General features: G+C 37.7%; 1 protein-coding gene across 10 annotated transcripts in view; it reads right to left on the reverse strand.

Annotated features, from left to right (window-relative positions):
- The window catches only part of PHKA1 (phosphorylase kinase regulatory subunit alpha 1), a 143,902-nt gene that overhangs the window by 108,436 nt on the left and 15,559 nt on the right, over positions 1-19,907 (reverse strand). For all 10 annotated transcript variants that reach the window (XM_026485755.4, XM_048213381.2, XM_026485760.4 and 7 more), the window contains exon 5: positions 2,545-2,627. In XM_026485755.4, the coding sequence (XP_026341540.1) occupies positions 2,545-2,627 (83 nt within the window). The remainder of the gene's footprint in view (positions 1-2,544; positions 2,628-19,907) is intronic.

The following is a 19,907-nucleotide window of genomic DNA, read 5'->3' on the forward strand; positions in this document are numbered from 1 at the left end:
GAGGAGCAGAGAAGCTAAGTGACTCACCCATGGCCACACAGCTAATAAGTGACAGAGCTACGATTAGAGTCCAAGTACTCTCAGTCCAAAGTGTAAATTCCTAACCATAGCTGTATATGGCCCCTCGATAATATAAAGATAACATTTAAAGTTACTTTTTAAAAACTGTTTTATTTGAAATAACTTTAGACTGACAGAGAAGTTACAGAAATACTACAGTGAGTTCCCACATACCTTTCACTCAACTTCCTCTAATGTTAACACCTGATATAACCGTAGTACACTTGCCAAAGCTAAGAAATTAGCATTAGTAAAATACTAGTAACCAGATTATGGACTTTGCTAGGATTTCACCAGTTTTTCCACTAATAGCCATTTTATGTTCCAGGATCCAATCCAGAAGACCGTGCTGCATGTGTCATGCCTCCTTAGTCTCTTCGGATCGGTGACAGTTTCTCAAGTCTAACCTTTCATGACCTTGACACTTTCAGAAGATCAGTGGTCAGATATTTTATAGATCTCAATTTAGGTTCCCCTGATGTCTTCTCTTCATTAAATTAAGATTGTGCATTTTTGTCAAGAATACTACAGACGTTATGCTGTGTCCTTCTTACTGCATCATACCAGGGAGTACACGATGTTGATATGTCTTATTATGGTGATGTTAACCTTCACCACGCGGTTAAGGTGGTGTCTGCAGGGTTTCTCTGTCGTACCGTTACTATTTTCCCCCTTGCGATTAATAACTATCTTGAGAAAGATACTTTACAACTGTGCAAATACCCTGTATCTCCTCAAACAACTACCCACTAATTTAGCATCTATTGGTGAATCTTGTCCGCAACAATTATTACAGTGGTGTTTCATGGTGATTTTTCAGTTCCTTCATTACCTCTACACTCATTAATTGCAGTTCTTCTCTAAGGAACAGCTGTCCTTTCTCCCTCATTCATTTACTCATTTGTTTATATCCCTATGAACTTATATTTAGGTTATTCTCTGGGTTATAATAAAATATTATCGCTATTTGTTTTGTTGCTCAAATTGTTCCAGCTTTAGCCATTGGGAGTTCTTCCAGGTTGGCTCCTGCACCCCTTTGACATGCCCCATTCTTTTTGAACACTTCCTCACTTTCCGTCACTACAAGATACTGTAGTTTCATCTTGTATTTTCCTCCCCTCAGCCCTAGAATCAGCCAATTCTACAAGGAATCCTGGTTTCCTTTATTACAGAATGAATAGCTACAATCCAAGACCTAGGCACTGGTGCTCACTGTCACTGTGGTGTCATTGCATCTAGGCCCTCTCATTGAACAGAATTTGGAAATACCCATGTGTACACATGCATGTGTGCATACACACACCCCCCTCTATATTTGTTTCTTTATTTACCTTCAATTACTTTTTATACCAAATTTCTGAGTTAAAGTGAAGCTTCTAGAAGGTAAGCAGTATTTATCCCATGGCTAGCCTCATTTGTCCCCAAACCCAGCTCTACCCTAATTTGTGCAGCAAGATTAGAGTATGAGAAGGCACATATCATTAATTCTACTGCTGCAATCCCTGGTTGCAATGGAGAGGCCAGAGAACCCTGACCTGTACCCTGGACCACAGCAGGCCTATGGTATCAGAAGGCAAAGTGATCAGTCAACAAATAATGTCTGCTCGCATCAAATATGTCTACGTTAAACTTATCCTTCTGGCAAATATGGAGTGACAGGTCACAGGTTTACCCTACCATCTAAAACAGCTAAAAAACAACTAAACAAATTAAACAATTAGACGACTAAAAAAACCCTGGACTATTTATGACACAGCCATTTTCAATACAATGAACATTACACACAGAAGAACAGTGATCCCTGAGAGAAGAGATGTTAAATATATTATGATTTAATATAAACCTACCTCATATGGTAGTTATGAGAAAAAGGAACTATTTTTTTATAGTAAGCACGGAATCAATATCTGCAGATAATATTAAACATATGACTAAATTTTATTTCTAAGTAGCTAACTGACCCATTATACTCCCTAGCCATCTTGCCCCTGTTTAAGACCACAGACCATTAAAATAAGACCACAATTTAGCTCCAGATTCCCAAATACATGACATGAGATAGCACAGAATTTGACAAGAGTGGAAGCATAGCATCTTGACCCTTTTGCCTCTGTAACTCCTTTGGAGAGAAGGCAAACAGAGGATGACCGAGCTTAGCAAAGAAAGGGGCTGAAGGCAATTTCTGCCAGAAGCCTTATAGACTGGTTCACTATGAGGGGCAGCATTAGGAGAAGGAATGGGTTGTTCAGTATTTTTAGAAACATCATAAGACTATGGACTCTGGGAAACAAACTGAGGGTTTCGGGGGGGGGGTGGGGGATTGGGTTAGGCCGGTATTGCATGGAGCACTGGGTGTTATACGCAAACAATGAATCATGGAACATTACATTAAAAACTAATGATGTACTGTATGGTGAATAACATAACATAATAAAAAATTTTTTAAAAATCATGTTTAAAATCAATTCCAAAATGAGTACTTACAGCAGTTTTATATGCGGCTTCAATGTAAAACACAAGGTTCTGTATGAAATTGACTTCATCTAGGCTGTGGATGATATGAAGTCCTGGGAAAAAAGAGAATAAGGATATAGAGCTGGTCAGTTACCACTATAGGCTTTATAGGCAGCTACAGTAACTAACTGATCCCATTACTCCCAAGTAATGGAACAATGAGAGGCACTTTGGAACAACGAGAGGCACTTTGATTCCTAAACCATAAAAGCAAAACCACAAATCAGACCGAGGCTAGTCTTCGACTATGTGAGATACCAGCATATTATAACATGGAAGAATTTTAACTGTTATTGTATGTTGCCATAGGAAGTCTCAGACTCCTAATTCTATAGGTAATTAATTTATAATGTGCCTTAAGGTATCTGGAAGAAGAAAGACAAATATTTAAAAAGAGTTGGAGGGAGTCTAAAAACTAAGCAGAAAGTAGATAAAGATTATGATTTTAAGGAAAACTCAAAACTATACTTTTTGGAGTAAAAAATGGTAACTATTCTAAATGTAAACTACGCAAAGATAGTTATAGCTTACAAATGGTATGTTTTGCATGAATTATCCATTTAATTGTTATATCAACCCTAAGAGGTGGGTACCTCTATTTTCTCCACGAGGCTTAGAGAGATTAAATATTTGCCTAAGACATTTAACTATAAATAGTGAAACCAGGACCCAACTATCAACTTCTGTTTCACTTCAGAGACTGAGTTCCTAACCAAGATGTTATACTGCTTCCCAATATGTACAGTACAATACATTTCTCTTTAAAAGTTAACTCCTCTCAAACAAAACAAAACAAAATGAAACTCCTCTCCCCTCTCCTGTTCCCCCAACCCCTATAAAGAAGTAAACAGGCATACAAAGTCTTTCTACCACCCAGAATCACATCATTCCCCCTGCCAAATCTCCTCTCTGAAAGAAACCAGTCTTAACCAGCTTCCTCTGTATCCTTTCAGAGAAATATTATGCAGATATAAAATGTATCAAAGAGTAGTATACTATATTGTACCTTGCTTTTTTCATATCTATTGGAGACAATTTTAAAGATATCTGCCTTATTTTTTTAATGGCTACATGGCATTTCACTAAATGGCTAATCATATAACCATTTCCCTATTGAAAACATTTGGGGGGGGGGGTGCCTGGGTGGCTCACTTGGTTGAGCGTCTGCCTTTGGCTCAGGTCATGATCCTGGTGTCCTGGGATCGAGTCCCACATTGGGCTCCCTGCTTTGTGGGGAGCCTGCTTCTCCCTCTGCCTCTCTGTCTCTCATGAATAAATAAAATATTAAAAAGACACATTTAGGTTGTACCTAATGCTTCATCACTATAACCAACACTGTAATGCATATATATATATATATATATGCATAAAATTTTACAGTGAACATTTGTATGCACATCATCTGGATTCAAGCATTAATATTTCACTATACTTTTCTATCACATATGTATCCATCCATCAATCCATCTTTTCTGATACATTTCAAAGTAAGTTGCAAATATCCATACACTTCTCCCTAAATACTTCACCATGTGTATATTAAATGTTGATAATCATCACCAAGTTATTCTGCAGAGAAGTTCCACAGTTTACACACCAATCAGCCCTGCCTGCCTGTTCCCCATACCCTTGTCAACAAAGGCTTTAAAAAATGTTTGATATTTGTCACTCTAACAGAGGAGAAATAAAACCTCTTTGTAGTTTAATTTGTAGTTTGTTTAATTGTGGGTAAGGTTGTGAGTCTTTTTTATATGTTTATAAGCCATCCACATTTCTTTTCTTATGAACTGTTTGGTTGTGTCCTTCGCCAGTTTCCACAGAATTGCTGGTCTTTGAGTTACTGATATATTGATGAATATTAAGGAAATTACCCTTTTACCCATTATATGTGTTGCAAGTATTTTTTCTAGTTTGAACTTTGACTTTGTTTACAGTATATTTTTCTTCTCAGAAACTTTTATTTATTTTTCTTAAGATTTTATTTAAATTCAAGTTAGTTAACATACAGTGTATTATTAGTTTCAGGGGTAGGATTTAGTGATTCATCAGTTGCATATAACATCCAGTGCCAATGCTCATTATATCAAGTGTCCTCCTTAATGCTCATCACCCCATTATCCCATCCTCCTACCCCTCCCCTCCAGCAGCCCTCAGTTTGTTCCCTGTAGTCTCTTGTGGTTTGCCTCCCTCTCTGTTTTTATCTTACTCTATTCTCAGACTCTTTAATTGAGAAGCTTTATCCCATGAATGTTTCTGGTACTTCTATCATTTCATTTTTTAAAAGATTTATTTATTCATTTTACAGAGAGAAAGTGTATGAGAGTGGTGGGAGGGGCAGAGGGAGAGAATCTTCAAGCAGACTCCCCAATGAGCGTGGATCCTGATGCGGGGCTCGATCCCACAACACATGCATGAGATCATGACCGGAGCTGAAACCAAGAATCAGACTCTTAACTGACTAAGCCACCCAGGTGCCCCTATAATTTCATTTTTTTTTGCATTTAAATCTTTGCTCTATTGACAGATGTTTCAGATCACAGAACTCTGTAACTTCAGAGCCAAAAAGTACTGTATGATCTGTATCATCAGACTGCAAACTCCTCCTGATGCATGGCTCTGTCAAAACTAGCAATCACAGCACAAGGCAGTAGCATTAGCAATGTGTCTTTGTTATAGCAGTAATGACCTTAACCTCTTGGATGGAGAGAGAAAAAAAGAGACGAGAAATATAATATTGGACATGAGCTTCACAGCTTTATCTTGTCCCCTTTGTGTGCCAGAGTGCTTGCGCAGAGACTGAGAGAAGGCAGAGGGTCTGAAACTGGTTTTGTCCATCTCTCAGACTTGTGTCACAGCTAACAAATCACTACACGATATAAACGCCACATTTCTATCATCCGTCCCTTTGGTCATGATATTGTTTAAATGGCCTTCTCAAAAAAATAAATAAATAAATAAATGGCCTTCTCCACATTTTGAAATCCTGACTGTTCTTTCAAGGCCCAGCTCAAATTCTACCTCCTCTGTGATGCTGTCATTCAGTCTTCTCTTTTGTGTTTCATAGAATTTTATTTTCCTTGCTCTAATGAACTTACTTTTCACTTTGTACTATAAATAAATCTGTACCTAAATTTGAAGGAAAGAAGCATTCCTTACTTACATTTATAGTTCCTGTAAGTATCTCACATAGTATTGTGAATGGTATTAAATAATATTGAACAGTAGATGTTCAATAATGATTTATTGAATGATCTTAACCCTGTTAACCACAGGAGAGGGACCTGTCTCTTCAGGCAACACCATACATTCAGGACCTCTACATCCTGTCCCCTCTGTGGAGCCAAGTCACTGCTTGTAGAACAGAGGATAGACAGAGATGAAATGAGGCAGGGCTGGGTAAGGCCAAGGATGGCAGTGCTACTTAAAGCATACGAAAACATGCAGAGCTCCAGAAATGAGGCCACTCAGTGGTCTACTCCACTTACATTGACTTGTACTCATCTCTCAATAAGCCACTCTCATTCATTTTTAAAAGTGTTGAGATATGAATGAAGCATGAGAGACTATGGACTCTGAGAAACAAACTGAGGGCTTCAGAGGGGAGGGGGGTGGGGGAATGGGATAGGCTGGTGATGGGTAGTAAGGAGGGCACGTATTGCATGGCGCACTGGGTGTTATACGCAACTAATGAATCATCGAACTTTGCATCAGAAACCAGGGATGTACTGTATGGTGACCAACATAATATAATAAAAAAACATTAAAAAAAGTGTTGAGATATAATTCACCCATTTCAAGTATATAATTCAATGGTTTTTAGGGCATGCAGTGTTCTGCAACCATGGCCAGAATCAATTTTAGAATATTGTCATCACCCCTAAAAGAAAATCTATACCCATTACCAGCCATTCCCCCATTTCCTTTCAAGACTTGCTCTCCCTCTACCTCCACCTAAGCAATCGCTAACCTACTTTATGTCTCCATAGATTCACCTTACCACCAGACATTCATATACATGCAATCATACAATATGTTGCCTTTCATGTGTGAGTTCTTTCACTTAGCATAATGTTTTCAAGGTTCACCTGTGTTGTAGAATGTATCAGTGCTTCCATTCTTTTTATTGCTAAAAAAATATTCCACTGTGTGAATGTATCATATTTATCCAATTATCAGTTGATGGACATTTAGATTGTTTCCACTTTTTGGCTCTTATAAATAATACTGCTATGAACATTCATGTATATACACAAGCTTTTGAGTGAACACTGTTTCATTTCTTTTGGGCATATACCTAGAAGTGAAATCGCTAGATCATATGGTAATTCTGCTTAACCTTTTGAGAACTGCCAGACGACTATTTTCCAATGTGGCTGTACCATTTTATATTCCCACTAACAGTGTATGACGGTTCCAATTTCTCCATATCCTCAGGAATATTTGTTGTCTGTCTTTTCGATTTTAGCCATCCTAGGGGGTGTGACATGGTATCTCATTTTGGGATCTGCATTTGCCTAGTGACTAATAATGTTCAGCATTTTTTCATGTACTTATTGGCCATTTAAATATCTTCTTTAGAGAAATGTCAACTCAGATTCTTTGCCTACTTAAAATTAGGTTATCTATCTTTTTATTATTGAGCTGTGGAGTACTTCATATATTATAGATACAAGTCCCTTATCAGATATGTCATTTGTCAATACTTTCTATCATATTCTGGATTGTTTGTAACTTTCTTGACGAGATCCTTCATTTTCATTTTATTTTTGTTTATTTTTTATGTGTTCCCTATTTTTATTTTGTTTTTCTTTTTTTCCTTCAAGTTTTTATTTAAATTCTAGTTAGTTACCACACACTAAAAAAGAAGAACTAAAGCAAAAGCACACATAAAGAATGAAATAAGAAATATTAAAGCAGAAATTAATGAAATAGAGAAAAAAGAAATGATAGAGAAAATCAACAAAACCAAAAGTTGATTCTTTAGAAAGATCAACAAAAGTAACAAAACTAGACTGACCAAGAGAAAAAGAGGATTCAAATTACTAAAATCAAGACTAACAGATGAGACATCACTATACCCTTTCAGAAATACAAAGAATTAATACTGTAAACTTAAAGTTTACAAACACACTGGATAACTTTGATGAGGTGGACAAATTTCTAGAAAGAAATTACTGAATCTGACTCAAGAAGCAAAGGAAATCTGAACAGATCAACCATAATTAACAGAGATAGAAACAGTAATATAAAACTTCCCACAAAGAAAAACCCAGGCCCAGATAAGATTTTTATTTATTTATTTGAGAGACAGAGCATGTACAAGCAGGCAGAGGGACAGAGGAAGAGGGAGAAACAGACTCACTGCTGAGCAGGGAGCCTGACGTGGGGCTCGATCCCAGGACCCTGGAATCATGAACTGAGCCAAAGGCAGACGCTTAACTGACTGAGCCACCCGAGCTCCCCAACCCAGGTCCAGATAGCTTTGCTGATAAATTTTACCAAATAATTAAAGAACTATTACCAATTCTTCACAAACGCTTCCAAAAAATAGATAAGGAAGCAACACTTGCAAACTCATTCTTTGATGCCAGTATTACTCTGACACTGAAACCAGACAAAGATATCACAAGAATATCAATAAATGCAGAGATAAAGTGGAACAGTTCAATGAAACACTACAAATCTCTCCATTTGTAGATGATAAGTTCATATATAGAAATCCTAAGGAATCCACTTAAAAACTAAAGTAAACAAGTTCAGGAAGATAGCTGGGTAAAGATCAATATAGAAAAATCAATTGTATTTCTCTACACTAAGAATGAACAAACCAAAAATGAAGTTAAGAAAATAATTCCTATTGCAGTACCCTCAAAATGAAATACTGAGGAATATATTTAAGAAAAGTAGTGTAAAACATGTACTTTGAAAACTTCATTGTTGAAAAATTAAAGATATCACATAAATTTCATCCCATTTTGGTTATAGACTATACTTTGTGTGATCTGAATCCTTTTAAACTTTTTGAGGTTTGTTTTATGGCCTATCATACAGTCCATTCTGGAGAGTGTTCCAGGTGTACTTGGGAAGAATATGTATTCTGTTGTTGTTGGATGAAGAGTTATATAGATGTGTGTTAGGTCTAGTTACTTAAGTTTTCTATTTCCTTGTTGATCTTCTCCCTAGTTGTTCTATGCGTTATTGAAAGTGGGGTATTAAAATGTTCAAGTATTGTTAAATTATCTATTTCCACTTTCAATTCTGCCAGCTTTTCCTTCATGTATTTTGGGATTCTGTTGTTAAATGCATATAATATTTATAATTGTTAAACCTTCCTGATGGATTAATCCTTTAATCATTCTAAAATGCTCCTCTTTAACCTTAGTAACAGTTTTTATTTTAAATTCTTATTTTTTTCTGAGATTAGTTACTCCAGCTTTCTTATAGTTGCTGTCAGCATATCTTTTTAAATCCTTTTATATGTATATATGTTAAAAACTCAATACATTGTTTTATTACTCTATATATTTTTTGACTTTGAAGAACACATGTTTACTATTGCACAGTTTCAGCAGGTCAGAAATGCAGGCAGAGCTCAGCTGGGTCTTGGGGCTCAAGTTATCTCCCAGGCTTCAGTCAAGGTGGCAGGGGGGACTTTGGGCATCTCAAGGCTCCAAGGGGGAAGGATATGTTTTCAAATTCACGTGGTTGGTGCTAGGATTAAATTCCTCACGACTGTTAGAGTGAGGGCCTCATTTCCTCTTGTCTATTGCCACATGGACTACTCCAACATGGCAGCTTGCTTTATGAAAATGTGTAAGCTGAGAAGGTAATAGAGAGTCTGCTAGCAAAACAGGAGTAACAATCTTTTGTAACCTAGTCTCAGAAGTGACATCGCATCACTTTTGGATTCTTCTATTTTTTAAAAGTTTTTACTTAAATTCCAGTTGTTAACATACAGTTTAATGTTAATTTCAGGTGTACAATTTAGTGATTCAACATTTACATACAACACCCAGTGCCCATCACAAGTGCACTCCTTAATCCCCATCACCTATTTAACCCCTCAACCCACCAACCTCCCCTGTGGTAACCATTGGTATGTTCTCTATAGTTTACAGTCCGCTTCTTAGTTTGCCTCTCTCTTTTTTCCCATGATTGTGTTGTTTCTTAAATTCCATATGAGTGAAATCCTATGGTATTTATCTTTCTCTGACTTATTTCACTTGGCATAATATACTCTACCTCCATCCACGTCTTTGCAATTGGCAAGATTTCATTCTTTTTTATGCCTGAGTAATATTCCAGTGTGTGTGTGTGTGTGTGTGTGTGTGTGTGTGTGTGTGTATCACATCTTCTTTATCCGTTCATTAGTCAATGGACATCAGCACTCTTTCCATAATTTAGCTATTGCTAATAATGCTGCTATAAACATCAGGGTGCATGTATCCCTTTGAATTAGTATTTTTGTATCCTTTGGGTAAATACCTAGTATTGTAATTGCTGAATCATAGGGTAGTTTTTTTTTTTTAACTTTTGGAAAACTTCCATATGTTTTCCAGAGTGGCTGCACCAGTTTGCATTCCTAACAACAGTGCAAGAGGGTTCCCTTTCTCCATATCCTTGCCAATACCTATTGTTTCTTGTGTTGTTGATTTTAGCCATTCACAGAGGTGTGAGTTGATATCTCATTACAGTTTTGATTTGTATTTCCCTGATGATGAATGATGTTTAGCATCTTTCATGTGTCTGTTGGCCATCTGTATGTCTTCTTTGGAAAAATGTCTATTTGTGTCTTCTGCCCATTTCTTCACTGGGTTATTTGTTTTTAAGGTGTTGTGTTTCATCAATTCTTTATATACTTTGGATACTAACCCTTTATCAGATATGTCATTTGCAAATACCTTTTCCCATTTTTTAGGCTGCCTTTCAGTTTTGTTGATTTTTGCTGTGCAGAAGCTTTTTATCTGGATGAAGTCTCAATAGTTTATTTATGCTTTTGTTTCCCTTGTCTCAGGAGACATATCTGGTAAGGAGTTGCTATGGCCAATGTCACAAAGGTTGCTGCCTGTGTTCTTTTCTAGGACTCTGATGGTTTCCTGTCTCACATTTAGTTCTTTAATCCACTTTGAATTTATTTTTGTGCATGGTGTATGAAAATGGTCCAGTTTCATTCTTCTGCATGTTGCTGTTCAGTTTTCCCAACACCATTTGTTGAAGAGACTATCCTTTTTCCATTGGATAATCTTTCCCCCACTGTCAAAGATTAATTGACCATATAGTTGTGGGTTCATTTCTGGATTTTTTTTCTTTTTTTTAAAAGATTTTATTTATTTATTTGACAGAAAGAGACAGCCAGCGAGAGAGGGAACACAAGCAGGGGGAGTGGAAGAGGAAGAAGCAGGCTCCCAGCAGACCAGGGAGCCCGATGTGGGGCTCAATCCCAAGACCCTGGGATCACGCCCTGAGCCGAAGGCAGACGCTTAACAACTGAGCCACCCAGGCACCCCCATTTCTGGATTTTCTATACTGTTCCATGATCTATGTGTCTATTCTTGTGCCAGTACCATACTGTTTTGATCACTACAACTTTGTAATATAACTCGAAGTGCAGAATTGTGATGCCTCCAGCTTTGTTTTTCTTTTTCAAGGTTGCTCTGGCTATTCGGGGTCTTTGTGGTTCCATACAAATAATAGAATTGTTTGTTCTAGCTCTGTGGAAAATGCTATTGATATTTTGATAGGGATTGCATGAAATGTGTAGATTGCTTTGAATAATACAGATATTTTAATAATGTTTGTTCTTCCAATCCATGAGCATGGAATGTTTTTCCATTTCTTTGTGTCATCTTCAATTTCTTTCATCAATGTTTTATAGTTTTCAGAGTACAGGTCTTTTACCTCTTTGGTTAGGTTTATTCCGAGGTATCTTGTGGTTTTTGGCGCAATTGTAAATGGGATTGATTCCTTGATTTCTCTTTCTGATGCTTCATTATTGGTGTATAAAAATGCAACAGATTGCTGTATGTTGATTTTGTACCCTGTGACTTTACTGAATTCCTGTATCAGTTCTAGCAATTTTTTGATGGAGTCTTTAGGGTTTTCTTTTATTAAGATTTATTTATTTTACACAGAGAGACAGAGTGTATGTGTGTGTTGAGGGAGGGGGAGAGGGAGAGAATCTCAAGCTGACTTCCTGCTGGGTGGGGAGCCTGATGTGGGGCTCAATCCCATGACCCATGAGATCATGACCTGAGCCAAAACCACAAGTTGGACACTTAACCAACTGAGCCATCCAGGTGCCCCTACGGTTTTCTATATACAGTATCATGTCATCTGCAAATAGTGAACATTTTATTTCTTCCTTATCAATTTGGATGCTTTTTCTTTCTTTTTGTTGTCTGATTGCCATGGCTAGGACTTCTAGTATTACATTAAATATCAGTGGTGAGAGTAGGTATCCTTGTCTTATTCCTCACCATAGAAAAGCTCTCAGTTTTTCCCCATTGAGGATGATATTAGCTGTGTTTTTTTTTTCATATATGGCCTTTATGATGTTGAGGTATGTTCCCTCTAACCCTACTTGTGGAGGATTTTTATCATGAATGATGTACTTTGTCAAATGCTTTTTCTGCATCTATTGCAAGGATCATATGGTTCTTATCCTTTCTTTTATTAATGTGGTGTATCATGTTGATTGATTTGAGAATTTTGAACCACCCTTGCTACCGAGGAATAAATGTCACTTGATCATGGTGAATGATTCTTTTAATGTACAGTTGTATTCGGTTTGCTAGTACCTTGTGGATAATTTTTGCATCCATGTTGATCAGGGATATTGGCATGTAATTTCCTTTTTTAGTGGAGTATTTATCAGGTTTTGGTATCAGGGTAATGCTGGCTTCATAGAATGAATTTGGAAGTTTCCCTTCCTTTTCAGTCTTTTGGAATAGTTTGAGAAGAATAGGTATTAACTCTTTTTTAAATGCTTGGTAGAATTCGCTAGTGACACCATCTGGCTGTGGATTTTTGTGTGTAGGGAGTTTTCTGATTATTGATTCAATTTCTTTGCTGGTTATTGGTCTGTTCATGTTTTCTATTTTTTCCTCTTTTAGTTTTGGTAGTTTATGTGTTTCTAGGAATTAATCTATTTCTTCCAGGTTGTCCAATTTGTTGGCATACAGTTTTTCATAAAATTCTCTTGTAATTGTATTTCTGTGTTGGTGGTTGTTATTTCTCTTCTCTCATTTGATTTTATTTATTTGGGTCCTTTCTCTTTTCTTTTTAATAAGTCTGATTAGAGGTTTAACAATTTTATTAATATATTCAAAGAACCAGCTCCTGGTTTCATTGATCTGTTCTATTGTGTTCTTTAATTTTCTGTATAATTTATTTTTGCTCTAGTCTTTATTATTTCTTTCCTTCTGCTGGTTTTAGGTTTTGTTGTTCTTTTTTTAGCTCCTTTAGGTAAGGCTGTTTGAGACTTTTCTTGCTTCTTAAGGTAGGCCTGTATTGTTATATACTTATCTCTTAGGACCACTTCTGCTGCATCCCAAAGATTTTAGACCATTGTGTTTTCCTTTTCATTTATTTCCATGTATTTTAAAAAATTTCTTCTTTCTTTTCCCGGTTAACTCATTCATAGTTTAGTAGCATGTTGTTTAACCTCTATGCATTTGTGGTCTTTCCAAATTTTTTCTTGCAGTTGACTTCAAGTTTCATAGCCTTGTGGTAAAAAAAGATGCATGGTATGATCTGATTTGTATGGGTTGAGGCCTGATCTGTGACCCAGATCTGTTCTGTATATGATCTGTTCTGAAGAACATCCCATGTGCATGTGAAAGGAATGCGTATTTTGTTGCTTTGGGATGGAATATTCTGAATATATCTGTTAAGTCCATTTTGTCCAGTGTGTCATTCAAATCCATTGTTTCCTTGTTGGTTTTCTGCTTAGATGATCTGTCCATTGATGTAAGTGGGGTGTTAAAGTTCCCTACTATCATTTTATTATTATCAATGAGTTCCTTTATGTTTATGAATTGTTCTATATATTTGGGTGCTCCCATGTTGGGTGCATAAACATTTACAATTGTTAGATCTTCATGTTGGATTTTCCCCTTTATTATGATATAGTGACCTTCTCATCTCTTGTTACAGTGTTTATTTTTTTTTATTTTTAAAGATTTTATTTATTTATTTGATAGAGAGAGACAGCCAGCGAGAGAGGGAACACAAGCAGGGGGAGTGGGAGAGGAAGAAGCAGGCTCCTAGTGGAGGAGCCTGATGTGGGGCTCGATCCCGGAACGCCGGGATCACGCCCTGAGCCGAAGGCAGACGCTTAACGACTGCACCACCCAGGCGCCCCTACAGTGTTTATTTAAAGTCAACTCTGTCCAATATAAGCATTGCTACTCTGGCTTTCTTTTGGTGTCCATTTGCATGATAAATGTTTCTCCACCCCCTCACTTTCTAATTGAAGGTGTCTTTAGGTCTAAAATTAGTCTCTTGTAGACAGTGTATAGATGGATTTTGGTTTTTTTTTTAATCTATTCTGACACTCTATGTCTTTTGATCAGAGCATTCAGTGCATTTACATTCAGAGTAATTATTGATAGATATGTATTTAGTGCTATTTTATTACTTGTTATATCATTGTTTCTGGAGATTTTCTCTGTTCCTTTCTTGTGTTTGTCACTTTTGGTCTGTCCTTTCCACTCAAATAGTTCCCCTTCAATATTTCTTGCAGGGCTGGTTTAGTGGTCATGAAGTCCTTTAGTTTTTGTTTGTCCTTTCTCTCTCCTTCTATTCCAAATGATAGCCTTGCTGGATAGAGGATTCTTGGCTGCAGATTTTTCCTATTCAGCATTTGACTACATCATGCCACTCACTTCTGTCATACCAAGTTTCTGTAGAGAAATCTCCAGCTATCCTTATGGGTCTTCCCTTGTAAATTAAGGACTTCTTTTGTCTTGCTGCTTTTTTTATAGTGATTTTTTTTATCACTATATTTTGTAAATTTAATTGCAATATGTCTCAGTGTGGGCCTGCTTTTGTTTATTTTTTTTAAGATTTTATTTATTTATTTGACAGAGATAGAGACAGCCAGCGAGAGAGGGAACACAAGCAGGGGGAGTGGGAGAGGAAGAAGCAGGCTCATAGCAGAAGAGCCTGATGTGGGGCTCGATCCCATAACGCCGGGATCACACTCTGAGCCGAAGGCAGACACTTAACTGCTGTGCCACCCAGGCGCCCCTGCTTTTGTTTATTTTGATGCGAGTTCTCTGTGCCTCTGGATCTAGGTCTGTTTCCTTCCCCAGTTTTCAGCTATTATTTCCTGAAATAAATTTTCTGTCCCCTTCTCTCTCTGGCACTCCTACAATATGAATGTTACTACATTTGATGGAGTCACTGAATTTCCTAAGTCTATTCTTGTTTCCATCATTCTTCCTCTCTTTTGTTCAGCTTCATTATTTTCCATTATTTTGTTCTCTGCATCACTTACTCATTTCTCTTCTTTTCCAGCCTTGTGTTCATTGCATCAAGCCTATTCCCATTCTCAGTTACTGCATTTTTTCTTTCTGATTCTTTTTTATTTCTTTTATCTCTGTGGTAAGGGCCTCCTTGAAGGCTTCCATTCTTTTCTCAAACTCAGCTGGTATCCTTATGATTTTTGCTTTAAATTCTCCATCAGGCATGTTACCTCTATCTGTTTCACTTAGATCTCTGGCCATGACCTTACCTTGTTCTTTCATTTGGGATTAATTCCTCCGTCTTGGCATTTTGTCTAAATCTCTGGCTTCTTCTGTTAGAAAAGCCCATATGTTTCCTGTTCCTGAGAATAATGGCTTTATGAAGAAGAGGTCATATAGTGTCCAGGGTCTGGTGCTTCAGGATGTGTCACTGGTATGTGTTACATGCATCTGCTGTCATGTTTTGGTTGCTCTATCCTTCAGGCCAGGCATCTGCAGAGGCTCTCCTTGCCTGAAGTGGGCAGTGTTTGGTCCTTGGCCATAATGTGGTGCATTTTAACTAGTTTAAACTAATGCTCTTGTCTGATTGTGAAATGAGACCTGACACCATGTCCAGCAAAACTGCAGCCCTGCTAAACTCTCTGGTCAGGTGACATGGTGTGGGCAGGTTTTTCTGCTGGTCTTCTGGGCAAGGGACCTGCCATACTGGGACTGAAGCAAGCCTGACTGGGAAGGGCAGTCCCGCAAGAACACAGGGGAGGGGGGGCTTGGTGTAAGCATGTTTGGCAGCCAGTGTGGGCAATGTGTTTCTTCCCACAGGTGGTTCTGTGTTTATGGTGAGGGGCAGGGGAAGGAAATGGTGCCAAACAACTCCTTTGTCCCCATAGAGGCGTCTCTCTGAACTCTGCATCTCAGGAACATGCTCCCGGAAGGGCAAATAATCTCCCCTCTGTGTGCCCCAAGTGCCCTTCAGATCACTGTTTCCACACCATCTGCCCCCGGGTTGTTTGTCTGCCTTCTATCCAGGAGTAGGGCAGTGCCCTCATGGCTCCTTCCCAAACAAGCATGCTGATCTTTAAAACTCCAGTCCTTAAGCCCCGCTGGCTGCAAGAACTCAGGAAAGTAAGCCCTTCTCATTTTCCCAGCCAATGGCTTTGAGGAAATGTTCTCCTTGTGCATTCTCATGTGCTCCTCCCTTTCTCCCTCTCCCAGCCCCCCAACCACAGCTCTCTCCCTTTGGTAGCACCCCACGACCTGTTTCTCCCCTAAAGCATGTCTACGCACTTACTACCTTCTTTGATGTGGCTTCTTCTGTCCCTTAGTTGTGGAGTTTGTTCTGTCAGTCTTCAGATTGATTTCTGGGGTATTCAGAATGATTTGATAGTTATCTAAGTTGTGTTTGTGGGACGAGATGAGCTTAGGGTCCTCCTACTCAGCCACCATCATCTCGAACCTCTCTATATAATTTTACATCTTTTAAAGAAGCTGAAAGGAAATTAGATACTTATATTTTGTAATATTAATCTTGTAATTTACCATTTCTGGTGGTCTTCATTTGTTCCTGTGGATTTGAGTTACCATTTGGTATTATTTCCTTAATTCAGTATTGCTTTGTTCCCACACACCTCCTTAATTCTGTTATTATCAAATATATTATACTTTTATATGCTATAGCCCCAACCATACAATTATACTATTTTACACAATTGATTTTTAGATCAGTTAAGAAAGAAGAGATATGTAATTATATTGTATTTTATAATTATTTTTACCACTCTTTTTTCTCTATTTTTGTCTTTTTTCATTTTTTAAAAAATTCAAGTATAATTAACATACAGTATGATGTTAGTTTCAGGTATACAATATCATGATTCAACAAGTCTATACATTTCTCAGGGCTCATCAAGTTAAGTGTAGTCTTTTTAAAATTTTTTTAACCTATTTTTTAAAAGTAAGCTCTATGCCCAACATGGGGCTTCAACTCATGACCCTGAGATCAAGAGTCCTATGCTCTATTTACTGAGCCAGCCAGATGCCCCCAAGTTAAGTGTACTCTTAATCCCCTTTATCTATTTCACCCGGTCCCCTCCCCAACCAACCTTTCCTCTGGCAATCACCAGTTTGTTCTTTGTATTTAAGAGTCTGTTTTTTCATTTTGTCTTGTTTCTTCATTCATTTGTATTTTAAGTTCCACATATGAGTGAAATTATGTGGTATTTGTCTTTCACAAGTAGTTTGGTTTTTTTTTGTATGGATTCCAATTACTATCTGGGGTTGCCTGATTCCAAGCTGAAGAACTTCTTTTCATAATTCTTATGAGGTAGGTCTACCAGCAACAAATTTTCAGGTTTTATTTATCCGAGAACATCTTCATTTCACTTTATTTCTGATAGTTTTGTTGGATAAGATTCTTGGTTGACAGGTTCTTCTTTGAATAATATATCATTTCACTTCCTTTGGGCCTCCATTTTTTTTTTCCTGAAGAGAAGTCAGCTAATAACTTTATTTGGGTTCCCTTGTACATGACAAGTAATTTTTCTCATATTGCTCTCAAGATGTTCTGTTTATTTTTGGCTTTTTAATTTTTTTAATGTTTTTTTATTATATTATATTAGTTACCATACAGTACATCCCCGGTTTCCGATGTAAAGTTCGATGATTCATTAGTTGCGTATAACACCCAGTGCACCATGCAATACGTGCCCTCCTTACTACCCATCACCGGTCTATCCCATTCCCCCACCCCCCTCCCCTCTGAGGCCCTCAGTTTGTTTCTCATAGTCCATAGTCTCTCATGTTTCATTCTCCCTTCTGTACCCTTTCTTTATCTCTTTCTTCCCCTACCGATCTTCCTAGTTCTTATGTTCCATAGATGAGAGAAATCATATGATAATTGTCTTTCTCTGCTTGACTTATTTCACTTAGCATTATCTCCTCCAGTGCCATCCGTGTTGCAGCAAATGTTGAGAATTCGTTCTTTCTGATAGCTGAGTAATATTTTTACTAAGATGTTTCTGGGTATGGATCTCTATTTATTCTACTTGGAGATCATTGAACTTCTTTGATGTATACATCAATGTTTTTCATCAAATTTGAGATGTATTCAGCCATGATTTCTTTGAATATATTTTCCACTCCTTACTCTCCTTCAGATATTCTCATTACACATGAGTTGATGCTCTAAATCATGTCCTACATTTCTCTTGGGTTTTATTCATTTTTCTTTGTTATTTTTTTCTTCTGTTCTTCAGATTGCATAATCTCTGTTGATCTATCTTCAAGTATGCTGACTCTTTCTTCTGCCAGCTCAAATATGTTCAGCCTCTCTAGTGAAATTTTCAAAAACACCACCAGCATTTTTCACAGAGCTAGAACAAACGATCCTAATATTTGTATGGAACCACAAAAGACCCCGAAGCCAAAGCAATCTTGAAAAAGAAAAGCAAAGCTATAAGCATCACAATTTCAGACTTCAAGTTATAGTACAAAGCTGTAGTGATCAAGACAGTATGGTACTAGAACAAAAACAGACACCTAGATCAATGGAACAGAATAGAAAACCCAGAAATGGAACCACAACTATATAGTCAATTAATCTTCAACAAAGCAGGAACGAATATCCAATGGAAAAAAAGACAGTCTCTTCAACAAATGGTGTTGGGAAAACTGGACAGCAACACACAGAAGAATGAAACAGGACTACTTTCTTACACCATACACAAAGTAAATTCAAAATGGATGAAGGACCTAAATGTGAGACAAGAAACCATCAAAATCCTAGAGGAGAACACAGGCAGCCACTTCTTTGACCTTGGCCATAGCAATTTCTTACAAGACACACTGCTGGAGGCAAGGGAAACAAAAGCAAAAATGAACTATTGGGACTTCATCAAAATAAAAGGCACAGTGAAGGAAAAAACTAACAAAACTAAAAGGCAACAGGGGGACTTGGGTGGCTCAGGTCATGATCCCAGTGTCCTGGGATTTAGCCCTTCATTGGGCTCCCTGCTCAGCAGGGGAGTCTGCTTCTCCCTCTGCTTGTGTTCTCTCTCTCACTCACTCTCTCTCTCAAATAAATAAACAAATAGAATCTTTTTAAAAAACCTAAAAGGCAACATATGGAATGGCAGAAGATATTTGCAATTGACTTACCTCATAAAGGGTTAGTGTATTGCACGGACAGAGGTTTCTATGATTTGTTTTGCATAACTGACCACCTCGACCTGCACCTACACAGGTGGGCTAAAGAATGTTATTTGTGACACTCGTGCTGCATAAGTGACCTTGGGAGCCTGATTAATTGACATTAGCTGGCCTCCAGGTCAGAATTGGCCCTTTTGGTCTGGATGCCATGAGCTATAAATTTTGTCTTACATCCCCTCCAGCTCCAGGGCTGCCATCCCCCAGTGGAATCTGGGAGGAGAGGCAAGCACACCTAGCCCAGGATCCTTGAATATGTAAAGATACGATAACATAGGAATGCAGCTTGCTCCAAACTGCACGTAAGCAAACAATTGTTTAACTTCAGACCCCATCACCTGCCACCTCATTTGACCTATAAATACAGCCCTGATGGGGATGGTCAATTGGAACTCTCACCTGAGGGGAGGACTCTCTGTCCAGACCTCTCAATCGGGTCTCCAGCCTGGCTATCTCCAAGGGGCTTCTCCAGCTAATGAAATTGGATGTTGTAAGTACCCAATTTGATGTAACTCTGTCTTATGCTCCTTTATTGCCCTCATATATGTGCAGATTTCCATTTTCTTCTTTCTGTTTCTATTAGATTTTTATAATATCAACAAAGTGTTTTTCTCCTTTGAAACTAAGAGTAGGTCTGCCATGAATCTTTTCTTTAGAACAGTTAGT

Source organism: Ursus arctos, chromosome X (assembly GCF_023065955.2).
Source record: "Ursus arctos isolate Adak ecotype North America chromosome X, UrsArc2.0, whole genome shotgun sequence".
Taxonomy (NCBI): domain Eukaryota; kingdom Metazoa; phylum Chordata; class Mammalia; order Carnivora; family Ursidae; genus Ursus; species Ursus arctos.